General features: G+C 32.9%; 1 protein-coding gene and 1 long non-coding RNA gene across 2 annotated transcripts; one reads left to right on the top strand and one right to left on the bottom strand.

Annotated features, from left to right (window-relative positions):
* Positions 1-1,036: 1,036 nt before the first annotated feature.
* On the top strand, positions 1,037-21,048 carry LOC123682858. The gene is made up of 3 exons (XM_045621660.1): positions 1,037-1,337; positions 1,664-1,998; positions 19,187-21,048. Exon 3 carries the CDS (start codon positions 19,241-19,243, stop codon positions 20,264-20,266), a length of 1,026 nt encoding a protein of 341 aa, XP_045477616.1. The 5' UTR covers positions 1,037-1,337; positions 1,664-1,998; positions 19,187-19,240; the 3' UTR covers positions 20,267-21,048.
* Positions 3,246-4,392, bottom strand: LOC123682859. Its single transcript, XR_006747894.1, has 3 exons — positions 3,863-4,392; positions 3,412-3,532; positions 3,246-3,341 (listed from the first exon to the last, which is right to left on the bottom strand). It is a non-coding gene; the product is annotated as an uncharacterized LOC123682859 (long non-coding RNA).
* Positions 21,049-24,364: the final 3,316 nt, after the last annotated feature.

Genomic DNA, 24,364 nt, shown 5'->3' with positions numbered 1-24,364 from the left:
GAGGAGTGGAGGAGCAAGGCCTAGCACGGCAGATACCCTGGTCTCCTGGAGAGTACAGATGTCAATAAAGTGGAGTCTCTCACTTACCTGCGCGCGGGCTACCTTTTCCCCGAGACGGAGGGACGGCTCTTGGCGATCCAGGATCAGGTGATGCCGATAAGGATGTATCTAAAGCACATAGCTCAGCAAAACATCCCCACCGACCGATGCCGCAAATGCTCCCAGGGACCGGAGTCGATTCAGCATCTTACCTCTTCGTGCCCGATCCTGGCCCCAAAAGACTACCTTGAGAGACATAATTCAATGGCGAAGATTTACCATCAGCAAATGGCGCTAAAACTCGGGCTTATCCAGGAGGAACTCCAGCAGCACTTATATGTGCCAAAAGCACTTCTGCAGAACGCCACCTATAAAATGTACTGGGACGGCACGTTGGTAACAGACAGAGCAGTTGCCCATAATAGGCCAGACATCACTCTATTTGACAAGGTGAGGAAAACATGTCTCTTGATAGAATTCACCATACCCGCGGACGATAACATCACAAGGGCCTACTCGGAGAAGGTCACCAAGTACACAGATCTGGCGTTCCAACTACGGGAAATGTACGCTCTTGAGTCGGTCAGTGTCCTGCCTATGATCATCTCGGTCAATGGTATGGTAGAGAGACACTTGATTGAGAATACCCAAAGACTCTGCCTGGATAAGGACATAATCTCCGCTTCGCAAAAGCAGGTCATCCTGCACACCACCAGGATAATTCGGAAGGTTCTGCAAGGACCGTAGCAGAGGCCTCTGCCTTGACAATCCGTCCGGCAGTTGCCGACTATTTCCCGTCATTGAGCGGTGAGAAGGAAAATATATATATATATATATATATATATATATATATATATATATATATTGTATTCAGTTCACCAAATATCATTTGTTGAACATAAAGTTTGATATTTTTGATGGAATTGAAGCACAATTCGAAAAAACTCATTTTTCGGAAACTTAATAATACATAATCGTGAAATCGAATATAATACAATTTACCTTAAGAATTCCCGAGTGAAGAATCGGTTGGATTTTCAATCGCATTTCGGAACCAATTTTTAAAACCAGAAAAATTTTCAGTCAATAAACGAGAATTGATTAATTTCATTCATACTTCACTAATGAGTTGATTGAAATCCGACAACTATCCAATAACCATAAACTATTCATGGAATCGGCCATTTTAATATATATTCTTTTGTTCGCAGAAAGTCAAACGTCTAAGGAGAATTGGAGAAAATACATGTAAGTGGCAACAAAGAAGAGCAATAGACACTGATTTTTCCCCAGATGATGTGAGTTAACTTTTTCAAATACTATTTTTCATCGACACAATTTCATAGTTTAATGATAGAATACTTTTTCAATTTTGTTCAAAGGAAAAATAGTTATGTGATCTTTTTGATGTGGTAGTAATCAATATCAACAATCATTTTTTGAGCTGAATATTCAGTATTCCATTCAATATTCATAATATTGTATATATGCGATGGTTTTAATATCCAAAACGTTACTTTTCGAAAAATAAAATACCCGTTTTTGTTTCACAACTTTTGAACTCCCAACCTTCAGCCAGCAGTCACATTATTTCAGCAACAAATATGTAGTTTTTTTTTTGCAGGAAGAAGAGGAAAGATCTGAGCTAGACCAAAAGCGAGTAAAGATGCTCAAAGATCTATCAAAGATTATTACGAGCAAATCGGAAAAGCTATTGAGCTAGACCAGAAGCGAGTAACAGATGCTCAAAGATCTCTCAAAGATTATTACGAGCAATTCGGAAAAGCTATTGAAAAAAAAACATTTGTAGGGAAGACGAAACGATAAAAAGAAAAATTGAAAAAAAAAAATATATTTCACTCCAACATTTTAGTGCGAAAAGGAAAAGATGAAAAAAAATCATAATACATTCAAATATTTTGATAAAGAAGGCCGGATGAAATAATTGAGATTATCTATGTAAGTGTATATATGTAATTATTTGTATATAGTAGGTTTATTTTATTGTATATTCATTCAAAATGATAGAAAAATATTTTATTTGACTTAATTTACTTTACAAATTCCTGTCACAATAATGACCAATAGAGGCAAGACAACATTATTCTCAACATCTTGAATCAATATTGCAACCTCAATATTCTTTCAATACCGATTCAAGAAATAAACGACAATATTGTGGGTATATCCAAATTTGATAGGATATTGATTGAATATTGTTTCGACAATATTCAGAAAGTCATATTCAACTTTATTGGTTTAGTATTATTTCAATGATATGTGCTTGTAATACGCTCCATATATTGTTATTGCTATGAAAATGAATATGTACATATTAGTAATAGGTAAGTATGGCGATAGAAGGGAGTGAGTTCTCAGATGCACGCAAAAAAATCTATTCTCAAATTGAGTGAATAATATTTGGTTGAAGTATATGATAGATTCATATATAAGCAAGATTATAATAAATTTGGGTCAAGTATACTGTATTCTCCAAATTTAAATATACCAAGTATTCCAAATAAGTATATGATATTCTTGAATTTAATAAAGTCGGTATTATTGGTCCAAAGAAAATTCTTATATTTGCTGTGAGTAAATGACTATACTTGAAATGAGTGGATGATAAATTTCGTTTGAATATAAAATATTTTCAAAACAAGATATTGAATACCTCAATTTCAATCATTTCTTCGTTTGAAGGTAGTGAATCATATACTCGAATGAAAGAATTGATATACTCAAACCAAAATTAAGTTAGTGTTAGAATAAGTATGTAATATGGTAAATTCAAAATCAATTTTATGGTTGTTCCAAAGAAACAGTAAACTTACTTGAAATGAATATTAATTTCATATCAATTCTTTGAAATTATTCGAAAGAATATATGCAATTATCTATCCAATCCATTAGATTTCTTGATCTGAATAATAAATAAAATACAGCATATATAAAAAATGAATTTATTTCTCAAATCATCATAAAATAAATAAAAACCAACAAATAAACAATATCTACATTGGAAAAAAATTGTATTACATTTATACAAATACAGGATAAAACATTGTACTATACAAAGGATTGAAGGAACATAGTTATCTCCTAAAGAATAAATTATTTAGGTGGAGAGAATTCGAGATACATTCTTAAAAGTTCATCTACATCTATACAACAATTTGGAAACTTTTCGGCTATAATAGATTTTCCCCTGATACCAAAAACAAGTTGGGCTTGGCGGTTTGATTCCTCTGTGTTGCTCTATTTTTCTGTTCTTGAATGATTTGTCCAATATCACTTGAGATCTCTGCAAAGAAAGAAGAAATTTGTGATTAATAAATTTTATCGTGGACTTTTTCGAATGAAAAATACTACCTGGTCCTGAAGAATTATTCCAAAATTGTATCTCACTCATATCGATAGATATCTATTGATTTGCATTTTCATCAGCAAATGATAACGTAGCTCCCAATTGTTCATGAACAATTTCCATATTCTGCAAAAGAATCAAATTCAATTAACATTCATCAATTATGAACAGGATGTTGTATTCAAAAAGTGCATTAATATTTCGAAAATAATTAGAAATCTCTAGAAAATCTTTATAACAGACCCTATTAAATATTAACGCATTTGTTCTGAAAAAGTAAGAATTTTGTTGAAAATATCAATTCAAAAATACCTAGTCCTCAAAGAAATAATTCAAAGATATCAAGCTGAATTACAATAGTAAAAATCACCAAGAGCATCATGAAAAGGAAAATGAAATCCGAATTAATTAAAAAAAAAATAAAAGAGTTGAAATTATTTCTCAATAAAAACTTACCTTGAAATGTTCCAATCAGACACTCCATATATCCCTAATTCCTAATTAAATTTTGCTTTTCAGTGCTTTTATTCAGTATCTAACACTCATAACACAATCAAAACTTCTGTAGACCGATCAGTCCTATCACCTAAATGAGAATGAAGGGGATCGAAAGAGATATTTTCTAATGCAAACTGCACAGAGGGCGCATTTTAGTATATCTTCGAATAATATTCTTGAATCTAGTGGATGAAAGCATTTATATACTTGTATTACGATAAATACTACCAACAGGTGGATAAGATCGTTTTCATTGGCGCGGCATATCAAACGAGTCGAATCATGTTGACGAAGATGCAGGGAAAAGAACTCGCGTTTTAGTATATTTCGGTATAATATACTCAGATCTAGTACATGCAAATATAATTCAGATTATGAATGGTTTATTCTGAACTGGATTATTTGAATTTTTCAAAAATCAAAACTAATTTTGTCCCTCATCTTATTCAAAACGAAATCCGTGATCAAAATATTTTAGTTTTTTTTTTATTTAAATATTTCACTCATCAAGCACTTGGGTCATTATAGACACCTCTCAAAGGAATTATTTTTTGTAAAATACATTTATATCCATTAAATAATTTTTGGCTTATTCTATATCACACATATAACGTAAACTGTTAACGATTATTCCCATGTTGTGTCGGTCACGAGAACGTTGCTATCTGGGGCAATCCCAGGTGTTTGATTGCTAGTATGAAAAAGTTTTGTGGGACAAGAGAAAAAAGCATGGTTTTTCATCAGCCGAGTAAAAGCACACGTGAATGAAAATATGATTGAAACATATATCAAACAAAAACCAGGTTTTGATCAAGTAGCATTGGAAATAAAGGAACTACAATTTGAGAAGAAAAAAAGTGAATCAAAAAGCTTTTTAGTGAAAGTTCCATTCATAAAAAAAGACCAACTCTACAATCCAGAATTTTGGCCTGAAAATGTTGTGATCAAAAGATTCTACATGCAAGCTTATAAGAAAAATTGTCCGGCGGGCGATTTTTTATGAAAGACCTCACATTTTCAAAAAAATATGCCAAGACGCAAAATGAATCATTCCCAAAAAAAACAAATAGGTATGCACTCATTCACCAGAACATTCAATCGATCGGAAACAGTGTGGACTCCTTTCAACATTTCCTTTCATCCCAGTGTGATTGCATAGTCTTTTGTCTAACAGAGCACTGGAAAAGTGAAGATGAATTGCCACAGAAATTAAATAATTTAGAACTAGTCTCTGCTTTCTGTAGACCTAAAGGTACACATGGTGGAGCAGCAATATATATCCATCAAAATATTAAGTGTGAAAGAAGAAGAAAACTAGAAAACTTTTCTATAGTGGGTCAATTCGAGTGTGCAGCTGCGGAAATGTCACTAGGAGAGAAGAAATTCATAATACTATCAGTGTACAGACCATGTAGTACAAGCAGTGATATAGATGTGTTTCTGGAGCAGTTTGAGAGAGTTCTGACGGTGGCAATGGAGGAAAATAAGCATGTTATTGCAGCAGGAGATTATAACATAGACTCGCTCTGCTCGCCGAAGGGGCTCCGCCCCTTGGACCCCGTCACTATGCCGGTAGATCCTTCACTGGGTATCCCTCTAGAAAATAAAATATTTTTTTCGGAAACCTTGTATCGTTAGCTGATTTTAGACGATTCACTCGGTATCCTATGCTGATTCTAGGGTAGAATTCTATATGACTTCTTTCCTAGAACATACCATTTCGCCCTTGCTCACATGAAAATATTTGATGCAAATAACTTTCCATGACGACAAATCAAGGGCGGTCCTAGCCTTAAGTTTGAGGGGGTTCGCCGTTAAGGGTTTCGAGTTTTTCTATGGTACCAAATCCCAGATTACACCGATATCGAGCTTAACCTCTCAAAAATATTTATATTTAGATATTTATATGAATATTTATACAGGGTGTTTCAAGTTCGAAGGCCTATTAGACGTTTCTGGAGAACGGGGCCGATTTGAAATCTGAAAATTCAGAATATGACATTGTTCATGATGCCCTATTCAGCTAAAATATTTTAGAAGTTCTGGCACTTCCGGTTATACAAGAAAGATTTCCATTCTCAATTACTCTCTGCTAAAATTATTGCGTTAGTTCTCATAGTTTTCAAAATATTAAGAAAAAACCGTAAAAAAGAGAGAATTTCCATAGTCACTATCACGTGAATTATTTTCACTGTGAATATCCTATGCGTATACTCAATTCACTTTCACAAACTAGAATGATGTTGGAATATCGTGCATATCTTGAATTTGAAAAATATCATCACAGGGTGTTTCAAATATTGTGCCAAAAATTGTGAACAAAATTTGATCATAACTTTCGATTTTCAAATCAGAACCCTTTTTTTTTTGTGATTTCGTTGAATTCTACGGTAAAAATAAGGGTAGTGTTCAAACATAATTATGCTCTCAAATTCAAATAATTGACAGGATCATTAGGACTACAAGCCATTTCGAAACGCCTGAAAGTCATAGGAATGATTCAGAAACAAGAAAAGTGGGTGCCGTACGAGTTGAAGCCGGGAGGTGTTTGAACGGAGTTTGTTTGTTTGTGAACAGCTGCTTTCGAGGCAAAGACGGAAGGAATTTCTGCATCGGATTGGGACTGGAGACGAAAAACGGGTTCATTACGATAATCCCAAGCACATAAAATCATGTGGATATCCCGGCCTTGCTTCCACGTCGACTGCTAAACCGAATATTCTCGGTTCTAAGGTCATGCTCAGTATTTGGTGGGAACAGCTCGGCGTAGTGTATTATGAGTTGTTAACTGAAACGATCACAGGCGATCGTTATCGAACGCAATCAATGCGTTTGTGTCGAGCATTGAGAGACAAACCGCCGTAATACGACGAGAGAGTAGATGAATGGATTTTACTGCATGACAATGCTCGACTCCATGTTGCGAAAGTCAAGATATACTTGAAAAAGTTGAAATGGGAATTCCTACCCCACCCGACGTATTCTCCAGACGTTGCTCCCTCGGACTATCACTTGTTTCGATCAATAGCACACAGCCTGGCTGACCAGCACTTCCTATCTTATGAAGAATTAAAAACTTGGATCGATTCGTGGATCGCTTCAAAAGATGACCAGTTTTTTCAATTCGTACGCTGCCCGAAAGATGTGAGAAAGTATAGTGACCAGCGATGGGCAGTATTTCGAATCATAAATGTATAACCAGTGTTTTACAATAAAGCCTCAAATTTCGGTAAAAAAATTTGTACGCTTATGTATTTGTTATATTATAATATATTTATTTACTTATCACGGTTTTAGCCATTCAGGTAGAAATTAAAAAAAAAATAGTAAATCTATTGTTTCATATGAAAAAAAAGAAGACAATTGGCAAGTATAACACAAAATCTAATTTGGTCTGTGAACCCTTTGAAAACCTTGTAATCACAGCGTCCTCGTCAACATCAATGTCCCTGTATATGTTCTGGAGGACTAAACTGAATCCGATGCCAATATCGAAAAAACCAGAATAACACCATATGAACTACCATTTATTCATTTCGAAAATAAATTTGCCGAATTTTCTGCTCGAATAGCTGTGCGAAAATTATGAGTTTCCATACAGTTTTATAATACGTCATAATCTCAAACAATCTATTAATATGAATTTCCACCAAGTAAAAAACCGATCCCATCAAGAAGATCTGGCATACAGGCAACGTCGCAGATTATTTCGCATCTGACCATAGACCTAATATCCGTATTAGGATATTAGGTCTATGCATCATTGCATCTGACAAACGTTACGTATTAAACATGATGGCCGCCGCCATATATAAACAATCGATTAAAACCATCGATTTTGACGAAAAAAAGGCATTTTTATGTCAGGGAAAGCTTGAAATGTGATTAATTAATCATTTCCAACGAGAATCAGTTGATAAAATACAAGAAAACTAGCTATTAATGTGGATAACCTCACCTTCATTAGGCCAATTTCACAATTAAAAAAAAAAATCACAATAAAAAAAAAAAAACTAGCTGGATTAAGGAATTTATGACAGCGGATTCGTGATCTAAGACCCAAAATAAGTAAGTCTGCAAAATTTCATCACTTTTGAATCATTATTAAAATTAATTCTATATAGTAAACATTGTTTTTCTTTTCAGAAGATGGATTATTTTCGTTTGTATGGATAATTATACAGGATACTTATTTGTCGAATATCAATTAGAAGTATCTAGAGATGTTGGACCAATTCAAGTCTGAAAATTGAGATTAAAACTTCAAATTATTAACTAATTTGTAAAGAAATACACAATATTTGATCAACAATTATATAAGGTGTATATATATTTGAAGTAGTAATTAGACATTTTGAAATCTGAAATTCTCATTTCTCTAGAAATGGCAATTTCTTTCTTCTTTAAAAAATTTGGGAAAAATGCATAATCAAAGTGTGAGAGTTATTATCAGTCAATAGAAATACCACCTGAAATAAAGAAACTGCATTCAATGTTTATTTTCAGTTTTGACAAATATTGAATTTACATAATCATTCGATAAGATCTATGAAAAGACCTACAGTGAAATTTTGTTTTAGGAATATTCAGTATAGCTATAATGAACTGAAAAGAGGCAGAATGAATAGATCTACTTTTCAAAAACCCATGGCTTATGTTGCCTTGCAAGCAATCATATTATTTAGGTGTAACATCTTTGAGAAATCAGGTTATAAGAAGTCCCTCATTTCCAAGTTCATCAATACTTTTTCAGTTGAGCAACAAATTATTCTTCTATTCCATAATTTATTAAGGAATACAATATATGATCAACAATTATATAGGGTGTATATATTTAGAATATAAGGAAGGACACCTTTTGAAATCTAAAAATTTGGTTAATAGTAGGTTATTTTCAATAATTTATAATATCGAAAGACCAATTGGACATTCCTGAAGAACTAAGGGGTTTTTAGAATCTGATTATTGTATCGATGAATTTTGCATACTTTTCTGTTGCATATTTCTTGAAGGTATAGGGACAAAAATGATTTTTATGGGTTCTGATGAATGATCAAAGGGATACAGGTAACAATTTCATTAATACCAGTCGAGATGTAGTTATCATAGATAAGGTATGATATAAAAATTTCACTAGATAATTGTGATTTAGTGGAGGACATCTGAATGATGGTTCGCTACGTTATAGAGTAAGCTTGTAGCTCTGGGTTTTACTCAGAAGTAAATTGAACAGGGCAATATATATAGTAAATAAAATTTTGATAGATATTAGTTAAAAAAGATCAACAATTGAGCATTGTATCTACATAAAATCAAAAAATAACTTGCTAACTGCTGTTGCATTGTACGTGGATGACTTTTTCGTTTTAACTAATGTTAATTCTGAATGAATATAATATCTGATAGAAAATTCAAATGATAATTTTATCATAAAGAATTTATGGAAAGCTAAAAAATGTTTAGGGCTGAATATCACTCCTTTGAAAACTCAATTGAAATTTGATTCAACAAAAGAGAGTTGTAATGATGAACCATATAAGAAATTAATAGGTTTATTAACGTCTTTAGCAGTATTAACTAATCCTGATAATGTTAATTTCTTGAGTCAATTCAATAATTATCTCATTATTGAACACTGAAAAAGTGCAAAATTCATTTCAAGTTGCAAGTAAAAAAAGGTCATTGTTCAAGTTTTACTTCAGTCAGAAGATGTGTTCAGTATTTGAAATGACTGCCTCGGTACTAAAATTGTATCAGCCAATACTATTGACCCATGTTAGTGGGTTGATTTTTTTCAAATGTTAACTTTGGATCTGAATCAATTAATAATTTAATTTTTACCGAAAGCAATGAATAAATCAGTAGGATAGCATTTTCGAACTGGCCATAGAGCAACTATTCCTATAACTATTGAAAACTTTAGTGAAATAGGTATCTACATGTTTAATCATTCATTCATGAAATGGAAAGTTTTGATGAATAGTTACTTTTTAAAGTATTTTATACCTACATTGAATTGCTCGAAAATTGATACCAATTTCAAAAGTAACTGCCATGTTGAAATTCTTCATATACTGAATGATCCTTTAAATTTTATTTCTGTCGTAACATTTTGACTAGTAATTCAACTGATTTTTTATATGTATATCCTAGTATAGCTTTAATAAACAAACTAAAAAGAGACAGAATGAATAGACTTGCCTTTCAAATACCCATGGCTTATGTTACCTCATAAGAAATTTTAATTTCTTATCTTGGTGGAACCTTTTTGAGAAATCAGGTAAAAAGTTTGAGTCTCTAATTTCCAAGGTTTATTAATACATGTTTCAGTTGAGCAGCAAATAATATAATAGATAATATATAGTTGAAATTATTCGTATGGAAGATTTCACAACGACTTGACTTATTCATTATAAATTGAACAGCACTGCACTCAAATTCTTCAAAAACGGATGGGTCATTTATATTTTTGCACTCTCCTGTCGTAAAAGTGTATATTTCAGATATTCAAAAAACACATGGAAATTTCTGAATGTCATCTGACTAACTTGGCTTTTTTTCCAGTAATAAAGCCAATTGTGAATTATCTATAAGGAGTTTTTCTATCTGTTTAATACATGATCAGATGAAACTTCTGTTCTCTTTTGTAGTTCCATCTTCTGTCGCAATAGATTCAAATTCTCACGAAAGAGAATGTAGTTTTATAGTTTGTGGAAAATAAACGAAAAATTCCTGAAATAAAGTAACATTCATCCAATTGAATCAATAATTATACAAACCCTTCAAACGAACCTGAACTGAAAATGCATTCGATGATATCAATATTCATTTCCAAATTTTGACAAATATCTATCGAATTTTCGATTCGCCGAAGACTTTGCATTTTATCTGTCGGCATTTATTTAAATATTGAATAACAATTTTGGAAACTGCAAACTTTTTCAAGAACTTTCATATATCGAAATGGAATATTTATTATTAACATGACACTGACAGCCAAATTGTCCACAGATACCACAGAAATATGGGACTTGAAATGTCAAAATGATCCGAAACACCCCGTATACTCGAAAACCGCGGGGAGAATCGAAGGTTTGGGATTTTTCCCGGGATCTCCAGACGATTTTGAGGGGGGTCTTATTCTTGTCATTTTTGCTCTAGATGGTCCCGTTTGGGCTGTGATTTTACGTTTAAAGTTTGACGTATATGTGCAAGCGGTTTTATATATACTTAGATTTACTGGTGAACAACAAGAGGAAGTATGATTTTGTCACACTAATGAGTTTATTTGATCTTTTCCCCACAATTCATGAACCTACCAGAATTCATACAGTTGTATAGACAATATATTCGTTAACTTTCAGGTTAGTTCAGAATTGCTCAGTACTGTTGTTTCGGACCATCTCGGACAAAAAATAAGTTTCAATGTTGACATATTAAATCAGTTAAAATCAGTTTTTCGTAGATTTTACAATGATGAGGATAAGGTAAAGTTCCTTGGTGAACTGAGACAACAGGACTGGGAAAGAGTTTTTTTGGTTGATGAATCAAATGTTGAATTGCAATGGAATAATTTTATAAAATCTTTCTTACTCATATTCGAGAAACATTTTCCAATGAAATTAGTTAAAATTGGGGAGAATACAATTAATAAAAATAAATATTATAATACAGATGAAATCAGGGAAAGTAAGTCTAGACTGAACATTTTGTTGACTATGAAAACATATAAAAGTGAATATAAAATTTTATATGATTATGAGAAACGTCATTATGATAATCTTCTTTTAGAATCAAGGGCTGATTACTACAATAATAAAATCAAGTCATCTGATAATAAGAACAGAACTATGTGGTCCATATGTAATGATATCAGAGGCACAGGAATAAAAAATAATAATAATTTTCTTCAAAATTCACACGAAATTGCAAATAAGTATAACAGCTTTCTTGTTGATAAGATTCCTATTATGTTGAGTAATTTGAGTGATATATCATTCAATTGTAAGTTGGAGGATAACACTAAATGCATTGATTTACAACCAACCACTCCTGATGAAATTATTGAAATTGGGGGCAAAATTAAGAATAAATATAGTAGTGATATTGATGGAATTCCGGTCAATATAATGAAATATTGTATGCAAGAAATCAGTTATGTACTTTCATACATTATAAATAATTCTCTAAAATTCGGAATATTTCCTAAACAACTGAAACTGGCGATAATAAGGCCCATATATAAAAAGGGAAATGTTTCTTCTTTTGAGAGTTATAGGCCGATTAGTTTATTACCCAGTTTCTCTAAAATATTTGAACACGTCATTTGTAGAAGATTGTCTCAGTTTATGAAAGAATGCGATATCTTTGGTGAATCTCAGCACGGATATTTGGAGGGTAGATCGGTACAGACAGCTTTATATCGATTTACAGAAAGAATAATTAAGTTGATCGAGAATGATAAACTTGGTCTGGGGTTGTTTATCGACTTAGCGAGTGCGTACGATTGTTTGTCGAGACGGTTCTTACTTGTTAAACTTGAAAAACTAGGAATTAGAGGGAATGCGAGAGAATTGATTTCGTCATATCTTTCGGATCGACAACAAATAGTCTCAATCATTAATAACGGGAAAGAACTAAAATCTGAAATAGCGGAGTCAAACCATGGTATTCCCCAGGGCAGTGTCCTTGGGCCTATCTTGTTTGTAATTTTCATGATTGATATATGTGACTCAACTGAAGAGATCATCAACTCATTAACATCTTTTGTTGAAGATACAAATTTAATGATAGGAGGCGCTGATTTTGTCGAAGTTGAAACAAAGGCAATGTCAGTATATGATGAGCTTAAGTCTTGGTTTACTAAAAACAAATTAATAATGAATGAGGAAAAAACATCTGCTCTTCTCTTCACTACAAGTAGATCTAAGAAAATAAGGGGGAATACATTGAATTTAGATGGTCGTGAAGTAAAAATAGAAGAATCTATTAAATTTTTCGGAGTACAGTTGGATGGCTTTCTAAGATGGTCTTGTCATATTGATTATTTGGCAGGAAAGTTATGTAGTGTAGGCTTTGGCATCAGGACGATTTCAAAATATTTAAGTATAGAAAATGTTAAGATAGTTTATTTTGCGAATTTTGAATCACTATTAAGATATGGGATTATTTTCTGGGGAGCAAGCACAGATGTCCATAAACTGTTTGTGATACAGAAGAAAACTATGAGAATCATGTTCAAAATGACTTACATCGAATCCTGTAGAAATGTTTTCAGAAAAAACAAAATTATGACTATATTTGCCCTTTATATATATGAGTGCTTGATTTTTTTCTTCAAAAATAAAGAGACATTTTCTCTTCATACAAGTAGAACTAACTACCCCTTAAGATCCCTAGAACTGCATTATCCGATACACAGATTGTCGATATCTGAAAAGCATCCTTCTTATATGTGTATAAGAATTTTTAATAAGTTACCAAATGAAATTAAATGTGTAAATAGTTTTATGATTTTTAAGAGAAATGTTAGAGAGTATCTTGTTAATTTAGAACCTTATTCTCTGGATGATTATCTGTTGATAACTGTGTGATATTTTGGTTGTTAAAGACAATTTTCTTGACACTGTTTCTTTTATGTATGGCCTTATCTGGACATATTTTGAAATAAATATTATTATTTTTTCGACTTTTGCCTATACGCGTAGGATTTATCCTCGCCGTCGGCTTCTCACTTCTCGCTAAGAGGAACATTCACTCAATCCCAGATATTTAAAATATCAGAAGGGTAGAGCTCGGTCGTGTCCAGTCCTTGTGGTCCCCCTGGTTGTCGTCGAACTTCTGGTCCTCTTACACGCGATCCTTGGACCTGTCCTTCGCTTCCTAGGAATTTTCTCACCGTCCTTGCAGTACCTAAAAGAACAGCTTTTTGCATTACATTACATATATACTCACTAAGCCCTAGTTGCTTGATATTTCTCTTGAGATTTTTGGGTACTTTTCCTGTTGTTGAGATGATAATTGGAATAGTTCTCGTTGATATCATTCCCCACTGGCGCTTTATCTGAAATTCGAGGTCCCTATATTTTGAAATTTTTTCGACCTCTTTTTGACGCAAGTTGTTGTTATTAGGTATTGCTACGTCGATGAGTATAGCTGCCTTTTGATGTTTATCGACTAGCAATATATCTGGCCTGTTGTGAGGGACTGTTTTATCAGTCAAAACTGTACGATCCCAGTACAGTTTATAGCGTTCGTTTTCCAGGATGGTCTCCGGTCGGTACTTGTAGTATGGTACTTTTTCAGATTGAATTAGTGTTAATTTAGTTGCTATTTCTTGGTGTAATATCTTTCCTACTGCATCGTGTCTCTCTTTATATTCATTTCCTGCAAACATCTGACATCCACCCGTGATATGTTGTATTGTCTCATTTGTTGGACACCCATATCGGCATCGATCGTCGGTAATAGTTCGATCCTTTATGATATGCCTGCAGTAATTTCTAGTTGAGATCACTTGATCTTGGATGGCTAAAAGAAAACCCTCTGTTTCTCGGTACATTGCACCTGATGTGAGCCAATAGTTCGACGCTTCAATGTCGACATGATCCTGGTTCACCTCGTTGAAATGTCTTCCATGCAGGGGCTTCTCTCTCCATCTATCCAATTTTTCTTGGTTTGTCTGGTGGTTGTATGAAAATTGCTCCTTGTGAAGTTGTAAAGGTGTTGATTCGTCTGCTTCACACAGTATTTTGTAGAACTCTGATGTACTTGCTTGATCTCTGAAGTATTCCCGTAGGCTTTCTATCTGCCCACTAGCAAGTTCCATGATGTCCGTAAGACCCCTGCCTCCTTTATTTCTCGGCAGTGTAGTCCTCTCAATGCTGCTTTTCGGATGGTGCTTGTTTGCTTTTGTCATCAACGTTCTCATTTTACGTTGCAAGTTTTCGATGTCTGTTTTGCTCCATGAAACTATACCGAATGAGTATGTTAGAATTGAACATGCATATGTGTTGATGGCTCTCGTCATGTTCCTGCTGTTGAGGTTTGTTTTTAAGATTTTTTTGGTTCTCCTAATGAACTCAGTCGTTAAGTCTTGCTTCATTCTTTGGTGGTGGATTCGTCGATTCTGTTTCATTCCAAGATATTTATAAAGATCATCCAACTTCATTGCTTCTATTTGCTGTCCATTTGCGAGAGTGATCGGTTCATCTTGTATTCTTCCTCTCACTACGCTGAGAGTACGACATTTGTCCAAACCGAATTCCATACCTACATCTTTCGAAAAATGTTCCACTAGTTTGACCATAATTTCTAGGTGGTTCTTATTGCCTGTTATCAGTTTCAAATCATCCATGTACAGCAAATGATTGAGGGTGGTAGTATTATTATTTCCTTTAATGTTGAAACCCTTTTCAGTAGCGTTTAGCTTTTTAGAGAGTGGGTTCAGCGCCAAGCAGAACCATAATGGGCTCATGGAGTCACCTTGGAAAATTCCCCTCTTAATTGGAATCAGTTTGGTTTTTATGTTTGCCGTGGAAAGCTCGATGTTCGTTTTCCAATTGTCCATTGCAAGCTTTAGAAAATTGGTTATAATTGGATCGATCTTGTATATCTCCAAAATTTTCTTCAGCCAGCCATGTGGAAGTGAGTCGAAAGCCTTCTTATAATCAAAATAAGTCATGAAAAGGTTTCTATGTTTCTTGAAGGCTTGGTTGCATATGATGGAATCTATTACCAGCTGTTCCTTCGATCCTTGTGCATTCTTGGAACATCCTTTCTGCTGTGTTGTTATTATTTTATTTTTCTCGCAATGTTTGTAGATACGAGATGCTAAACATGATGAGATGATTTTGTATATTGTTGGTAGGCATGTTATAGGTCTATATTTTGATGGATCCATAGTGTTTTGAAAATCCTTCGGTATTAGGTAAGTGATACCTGTTGTTAAAAATGTTGGCATTTCTGTTGGATTATGTATTATGTTATTTATGTATTCGACTAGCCTGCCGTGCAGACACCAAAACTTCTTCAACCAGAAGTTGTGAATTCCATCTGGGCCTGGAGATTTCCAATTGTGAGTGTTCTTCAATATTTCCTGTAGTTCTTCAGACGTTATTACACTATGTGGCATTATTTTTATGGTCTCACATGATTTCTCCTCTCTTCTTATCCAATGCGCTTTGGAGTTAAAAGGAGTTGGTGTTGACAGTTGATCGGTCCAAAAACTCTCCATATCTTCGGCGCTTGGAGGACTCACTAATTTAGTTGACGTTTGTTCATTAAGCATTCTATAAAAGTTCTTTTCGGAGTTTTCAAAAATCATATTGTCATGTTTTCGTTTATAGCTCTCATTGTATCTTCTCAGTCGTTCAGAGTATACACTTAATTTTTGTTTGAGTGTATCTAGAGTTTCTTGAGCACTTTCATTGTTGGCGTCGTAGTTTGCATGTCGCCTATGGCGATCCATAATTGCATCCACTATTTTCTGTAGTTTTCTCGAGGGAGAACCTTTTTCAAATTGTGTTAACCGTCCTATATCTTGTCGGAGGCTATGTACTTTTGCTTCTAGCCTATTTCGCCAATGTGGTTTGTTATGCTGTTTTTTCTGTGCTGGTTGCTCACTTCTAGGTTTTGGCTTCACACCGAGCACTGCTGATATTGTAGAGGCTGCACAGTAGGTAATAAGATGCAATGACTCTAGGTTTTGGTCATTCGAAAAAAACGGTGGAATTATCTCTTATTATTATTATTATTATTATTATTATACCTCATCCATTTTTGAATGTTGAAACAAAAGTTATTTCAAAAGACTGGTCAAAATTCAAATAAGATGAAAAATGTGTTTTTCTTATCATTTTTTATGTTCACGATTGCTCACCAAAATCAATTTCACTTTTATTTTTATGTATTATTAACACATCTCAAAAATCACATAACTTACCTCAATATGGTACCGCTATGACAATTTTTGGCGTCATAAACTAGATGTATTGTGAAACGGTATATTAACAAATTATCTAGTATGGCCTTCATTGACTTGGTAAGCTACAATGAACATAAAAAGAAAAAGAAAATTCATATTATCTGCTAATTCAATCACAGGGTAGAGTTCAGATGAATTATTCACTTCCCTTTTAACACTCGAACCCTAATATTTAAATATTAAAATGAAATATGTCTCACTATGACGAAATTTTGTCCCCAAAATTTCATATTTTCATTTATTATGATTAGTATCGAACATGAAAAATGAGCAAATAGGTCTCCCATTCATCTTTGTGACTTGATCATATTCTAATTACAACTAAAATGTATCACTCGATATAATTATAATGTGTAAACCAATTCTTCAAAAATATAATTTGGAATGAGTATATTTCAATTTTCATAATGAGTAAATGATATCTTCGAAGTCGCAATATCGTATGTTCGAACAAAATGTAGCAGTATTCTTGAATCAATAAATTTATTCCTTCATTTCGAATACATCATTTACTTGTATGGAGTATTATATATTTCTATGAAGTATATGTATTCGGTATTCTATTTATTCATTCCAAGTATACCAAATTTCTTACTTTACTCTTTCCGATTCAATATATACTTGGATCAAGTTTAATATTTCAAGAATATCCTGTTTCTTGATTTGAGAATTGATTTTTTTCCGTGTGCGTCTTAAGTAAAAGATGAAGATCACCAGTTTATGAAATGTTCTTCTAGAAAATACTGTGAAATGAAAGAATGTGTGCAATGCTTCTCCATTCATCATGATACTAGTGAGAAACGAAATCCAAAGATGAAAGTTCTCAGTAGAAACAAAACACAAACGGAAAATATAGCAAATACAATCCAAATTCAAGAGATAAAAAAAGATCAAGATGAAAACATTGCATTAAAAGAACTCAAGAAAGAAACAATAGATTTGCATGATATAATTTATAAACAAAGTGAGAACAAAAAGAAGAAAGTATTATCAGAGAAATTGAGTGTAGAATTGATAAGAAATACACATATAGATTGGTGTCGAATTGTCAAAAATGCACAGCATATGCTCATATTACACTTCAAGAAGATCAATAGAAAACTTAAAAAAAACCTGCAAAACTCGCGATATTTGTAAAATAAATAAATCTTGAGGTCTAGCAAAGTATGGATTGATGTCGCAATTAGGACCAGTATTCGGTAACAAAGTCCTGAGATAGTGTAGATTGATAGGATCGTTGGGTTTGATGGTCACAGATCAACGAAAAACTATCTTCAAAATAGGGTTTATCACTTTAGAAGATACTCATTCATGAATACTTCAAAAACCCAAACGATTTCATAAGGATAGTTCAAAACACACTGGAAATAAACCAGAAAGATACAATATTAACAGTTCAATATCCAGGACACAAAATTTTTTCAATAGAACAAAATATCAGACTTATTCATTCATCGCATATGGCGCGTGGCGAGTAGTGCTGTTTGTTTATGCTCCGTACCTTATAAAGTTTTCGAGAAGTATATACAATAAACTAAATCAAGAAAATTTAGAAATAAGTTATATTCCTGGCTTTTACTGTTAATTGATCACCAATGAAATAAAAACATCCATGAGAGAAACATTAAAGGAAATCGTAAGTGGCGAAGAATTTATCGATAAATTATTATCGAAGTTCACAGATAAGATCCACACCTTGCAAGAAACCATAAACCAACAAGAAACATTAATTCAACAGCTCGAAAATCGAATCGATCATTTACAACAGATCAGTAAGATGAATAATATTTGCATATACAATTTGGATGAGGAGATTGAAGAAAAAACATCGGAGCAAGTAATTAATCTACTCAATAATAGGATGAAAATTAACATTAATAATAATAATAATAATAATTAATAATCAAGGCGCAGAGAGTTGGCGTAAAAAATGATAAAACTAGACCAATTATTGCGAAGTTTGAGGAATACCACCATAAAGCCATGATTTTAAAAAAATTGCAAATTACTGAGGGAAACAAAGATTGGAATAGCTGAGGACTTGCTAAGAAAAAAAAATCATCTTTATAAAGAAGTCACCACGATGTATGATAGAAAGTTAGTTTTTACTCATTTCGGTTATATATTCTTGAGAAAAATAACCGCATTAGAAAAGTAAAGGACATTGCGGATTTAAAATTACTCAAATCTAAATAAATTTAAAAAATTTCTTGTTGATATGTGATAGTACACTTGGGATAAATATTGATACTTACTTTATTTGTTTGATTTTTTTCATCATATTGATTTTGTGTTAGGTACGGAGTCGCTTGATTTGATTGGATTTAATTGCATATTAAGCATTCACATTTATGTCACTGGACTATTTTAATGGAGTGGATGGCTATGGTAGTCTGGAAACAGAGATCTTTGATGGGATTCAGAAGGTAAATTATTTTTCTGAACAAGGGAATTTTAATATATTGCACTTTAATATTCGTAGTATACGTAAAAACTTCGATGAGTTGATATTATATTTGGAACAAACAGAATTAAATAATATTGATATTCTTGTACTATCTGAAACCTTCAGAGTGGATAACTTAAATCATTTTAAAATTAGAGGCTTTAACAGTTTTTATAATGAATCGTTGAATAATAAAAATGGTGGACGAATCTTATATGTCAGAGATACAATAAATGCTAAATGCAATAATTATATATATCATGAAACAACTATTCTGAGATGTATCTTGAAAGTAAATGGTGAAGATTACGGCCTGTCTGCCTATTATAGATCGCCTAATTTGAACCTCAGCAGTTTCTTGGACGATTTACAAAATCATTTCGGTCAAATTGAACCACTAAAAACTGAAATATTCATAGGGGATTTAAATATCAATATTAAAGATAAAAAAAATTTCGAAGTTAATACCTACTTGAACGTTTTGTCTGAAAATGGTTTGTTTTCATGCATCAATAAACCAACTAGGGAAAGTGAAGTCCCTTCTACCATAATTGATCATTTGTTCCTTAAAACCACAGATTTAGATAATAAAAAAGATAGCAAAAAACCTTTTATCATTCGGAGTTCAATCACTGATCATTACTGTATTGGTTTAAGTATAATTAATAAGAAAATATCTGATGAAATAAACAAAAAACATAATAAAAGGGAAATTAATCATAATAAATTATTTACAAAACTGAAAACTGAAACGTGGCGAGGGGTGTATGAAGCAGATAAATCTGTTGAAACAATATATGAAACTTTCATTAGTAAACTGTTGTCAAACGTGAACCAATGTACAATTGAAAATCAAATTAACAGCAAAAATAAAAAAAGAAAACCCTGGGTTACGCAAGGTATCGTAAAATCGATAGAACATAATGGATAATTTAAAAAACAGTTGATTAAAAATTACACTTCTGAATTAGCAACCAAATATGAAGAATATAGAAACTTTTAGCATAAATTAATAAAGATAACCAAGAATACATACTATATCAAAAAATTTCTGATAATAAAAAAGATTATAAAAAACTTTGGCAGACTATTAATTCGATAACTGATTCCAATAGAAACAAGTTTTGTCTCAGAAAATTTAGTATTTTTCAGGATGACAAGTGTTGCGATGGAGATGAAGAGGTTGCAAATCGTCGTTGCCGTAAAAAATACTACTATGTGCATTCATGCTCATTTTACAGGAGAGGCCAAAAACCTTTAGAAACTATTTCGTCTTATGAGAAGTTCATATATGAAATTGATTAATACTTTTTTGTAATTATGATGGGACTTTTGAACGTCCAAAATATCAAATTTTCTTTATTTGGATGAATTGTGCACATAGGAGAAATGTGCTGCCGCGAATCTCCCACTTAGGAGTTCTTTCACAGGAAATAATATCAGAATAGATAGAATAAATCATTTTATTTTACTATTATTACAATTGTGACCTAATGAATAAAAAATAAGGATGAATTCTTCAAAAAAATTACAAAGAAGGTCAAAATTATTTGCTGACGCGTTTTTTGTTCGGTATTCGGTCCAGATTGTTCACAGATAAGAGACTTATTTTTTCAGGTTTATCTTTTTTGTAAGGCAGCTTATCATAAAAATCGTGATATTGTTGGTCCATAATTGACTTGAGGGATTGTAAGTAAATCTTTATATTTTGACTCACTGATAGGGATGGGGCTATTATACAGGGTGTTCCTAAATTGAACGTACAAACGAAAAGGGGAGATTCCTTAAGTGAGTTTAAGAAAAAAAAGTCCCATAAACATGGGGTCGCAAACGTTTCGTTTTCGAGATACAGAGTGTTTCTTGTTGTAATACATTTTTGTGTTGATTATACGAGTTTATCGAATCTTTATGAATCATCGCTACAGATCAGGAAAATTTCCATAAAAACTGACACTGAACTCATTCACCACAGCTTACGAAGTGGCCTTCCCATCATAATTTGGATTTTCTCGAGGATTTCGAGAGAATCGTTCAAAATTTTTTTTCTCGAAATCGTTGGTAAAGACAAAACTCCAAGAGACCGAAAAGTTTAGTGTAAGAACAAAGCTTCCTTTTACATTTTTTCAAATTTACAGTTGCTCACCAAAAAAAAGTTCTGCAGAAGAACAGGTGGCAGTGTTCCAGAAAAAATATCACCCTGTAGATTTTCTATCGAAATTGCCATGTCACGTGGTGAGAACTCTCAAATGTAATATCTATGCCAAATTTCAGTTGAATATCTTGTGAAGTGTATATACTATGAGAAAAAAACTTGAAAAAAATTCAAACTTCAACACTCTGTATCTCGAAAACGAAACGTTTGCGACCCCATGTTTATGGAACTTTTTTTTCTTAAACTCACTTAAGGAATCTCCCCTTTTCGTTTGTACGTTCAATTTAGGAACACCCTGTATAATGATTTGAGACCTTTGAAGCATTCCACAAGGGGTCTTCTTTGAGGCAGCAATTTATATTCCTCACTAAATTCTGTTTTCGTGTACACTTTACCATCTGGCGTATACTTTATCTTACAGATATCATTTACACATTTTTTGCCAACACCTATCCCTGGACGAATTGAAGCAAAAACGCTTTCCATTTTGGAATAGTCTTGGAAAAAATTGTGATGCACAATTTTTATATCATACGGATGCTCTGGCCGTGCTAATCGCATTCTGCAAACATAATCCATTGGAGTGAAAATTGGAGGTTTGAAGTAATGTTCCAGTGTAGAATGGACATTATCTGCTTCCATCATAGTATGACCTCTTTGAAGATAAAGCTGTTCAATGGTTATGCTTTTTTTACGGGCTGCATCTGACAAAGCGGTAGACAAAATTTTGTTACGATTCTGGCTGGCACATTCATCGGAAATCAAAACCACATTCTGAGTTGTATCTGGTAACCCATCAATATAATCCACCAGACAGCTTGCGAATTCATTCGCGGTAATTCCTCCACCCACTTCATGCCAAACATTTGTTTAAGATTAGCCAGTGTTGGGTATGGAATCAGGGTTGTTGCTCAGTATATGAATGAGGGTACTTTGAAAATTTTGTATCATGCAAATTGTGAATCGATCAATAGATTTGGAATCATTTTCTGGGGTGGCAACTCTAGAGTCCAATCAATATTCATAGCTCAGAAAAGAATTATTAGAACTATATGCAAAATGAAGTACAGGGATTCACGCAGGGGTAAATTCAGAAATATGAATATAATGACGGTATATGCTTTGTATATTTATGAATGTTTGTTGTTTGTTTTTAAAAATAGAGATAAGTTTGATATGGGACTTAGTCATAATTATAATACAAGAACTCAAGATTTATTATATCCTTATCATAGATTAACCTTGAGTGAAAAAGGTCTTTATTACATGTGTATTAAAATATTCAATAGACTACCTAATTATATTAAATGCTGTGATAGTTTATATAGATTTAAGAAAATTGTTAAGAGAATGTTAATTCATTTGGAACCTTACAATTGTGGGGATTATTTTGTTTCTGAAAACTTGTGTATTTAAGTTCTTTATTCTGACGTCATTTCATCTTTTATGTAGCTTTTGTTGTATAAAACTTGAAATAAAGAAAATTATCTATCTATCTAACATACAGGCGTACATAACCCTCATTCAGTTCATATAAAGTGAAGTTATGCAAAGTAAGTTTTTGCTTATAGTACATGGATGAGGCTAAACTGATTGGACACAAAAGTTTACTTTGTAAATCTAAAGTTATTACTATTTTCGTGTTAGATGCACTTTCTTTTTCTTTGTTTTTCTCAATTCTTGCTTGGTCCTTCCTAAGAATGTGTTTCTCATATTCTTCCTTGAGAAGTTGACCTTCCTTGAAGCTTATAAATATATCGCATTGATCTTTTATTGGTTTGTGAATTGCGATGTTTTTATCTTTCAAAACAGATTGGAATGTGGTCTTTTTGGCAGATTGTAGGGATTGATCGTTGCACCTTTCTTGATATACAGTCCTCATATGTTTTTTGATCTAAAAACAGGTTCAACATAGAGCTTTTTTGAAGATTGTCAACAGTAGTGACTTCGTACTTTCGGTTATGTATCCAGCCAAGTACTAACTGAATATTTGTCATTTTATACTTTTGTTTTACGTGAAGTATGAGGTCTCTGAGTTGATGAACTTCAGGTTCATCAACTTCTTTTCGACTATTTTCAGTAGATGTTTCTTCACGCAGTTTAGCCCACCTTTTGAAGGTATCTTCTCCTATACCTAAGGTATTTATGAAAAATTTTCGGCATACCCTCTCTCTTCTATTTCCACAATCTAAGAAAATATCATGTCCAATATTTTTCTTATGGTGACGTATATTTCCTCCTTGTTTCCGACGGCGATTTAATTTTCGAGTGATGACTAATCCTTGTTGTCATGCTCCAAAATCTATTGAAGGCAGCTTGACGATCTGCATCGCTGAATAAAGCACAGCAGAAACTTCTAGGCGTTTTTTTGGAGGGGACAAGGTGTTCACAGCGATTTTTCATGGTTCTATCTCCTCTCGGTACATTGTGACACACTTTTTCATTAACCACCTTATGGCCCATGTAAGATTTGCCGGCAGTCCGTTTTCTGGCTGACCGAGCGATATTTCGAAAACAACAATAGCTATGGGCTTCCCGTTTTTTCAGTTTAATCTGTGCTGAAAGGTGTTTGCTTATAACGTATTTAGGAAGTTGTCATTGATTGTAATATTTGGGAAATTAGTAATTTGAAATTATTGCATGATATATATTTTAGTTGTTTCTCATTTGTAAACGTCAGTTTCCAAAAACACAATATTAATCAAGAAAGTTTATTTTATCAAGTCACTAACTTGTAAAACTGACAGTTAACTTGCAAAATTTTTACAAGTTAGTAGTATTATTTACATTAGAAAATTTTGCTTTATCGTCATATATGTTGAAAATCATGGTGCAATTGTTATTTTCAGTAACACAGATTTTTGATGATGAAAGAGT

Source organism: Harmonia axyridis, chromosome 6 (assembly GCF_914767665.1).
Source record: "Harmonia axyridis chromosome 6, icHarAxyr1.1, whole genome shotgun sequence".
Lineage (NCBI taxonomy): Eukaryota > Metazoa > Arthropoda > Insecta > Coleoptera > Coccinellidae > Harmonia > Harmonia axyridis.
Note: the sequence above shows the minus strand (reverse complement) of the source record. Positions and strands in the feature narration are given on the sequence as shown.

Bases quoted from the DNA above. Each gene is read 5' to 3' on its own strand.
- LOC123682858 (XM_045621660.1), top strand. From the start codon at position 19,241: ATGTCACTGGACTATTTTAATGGAGTGGATGGCTATGGTAGTCTGGAA.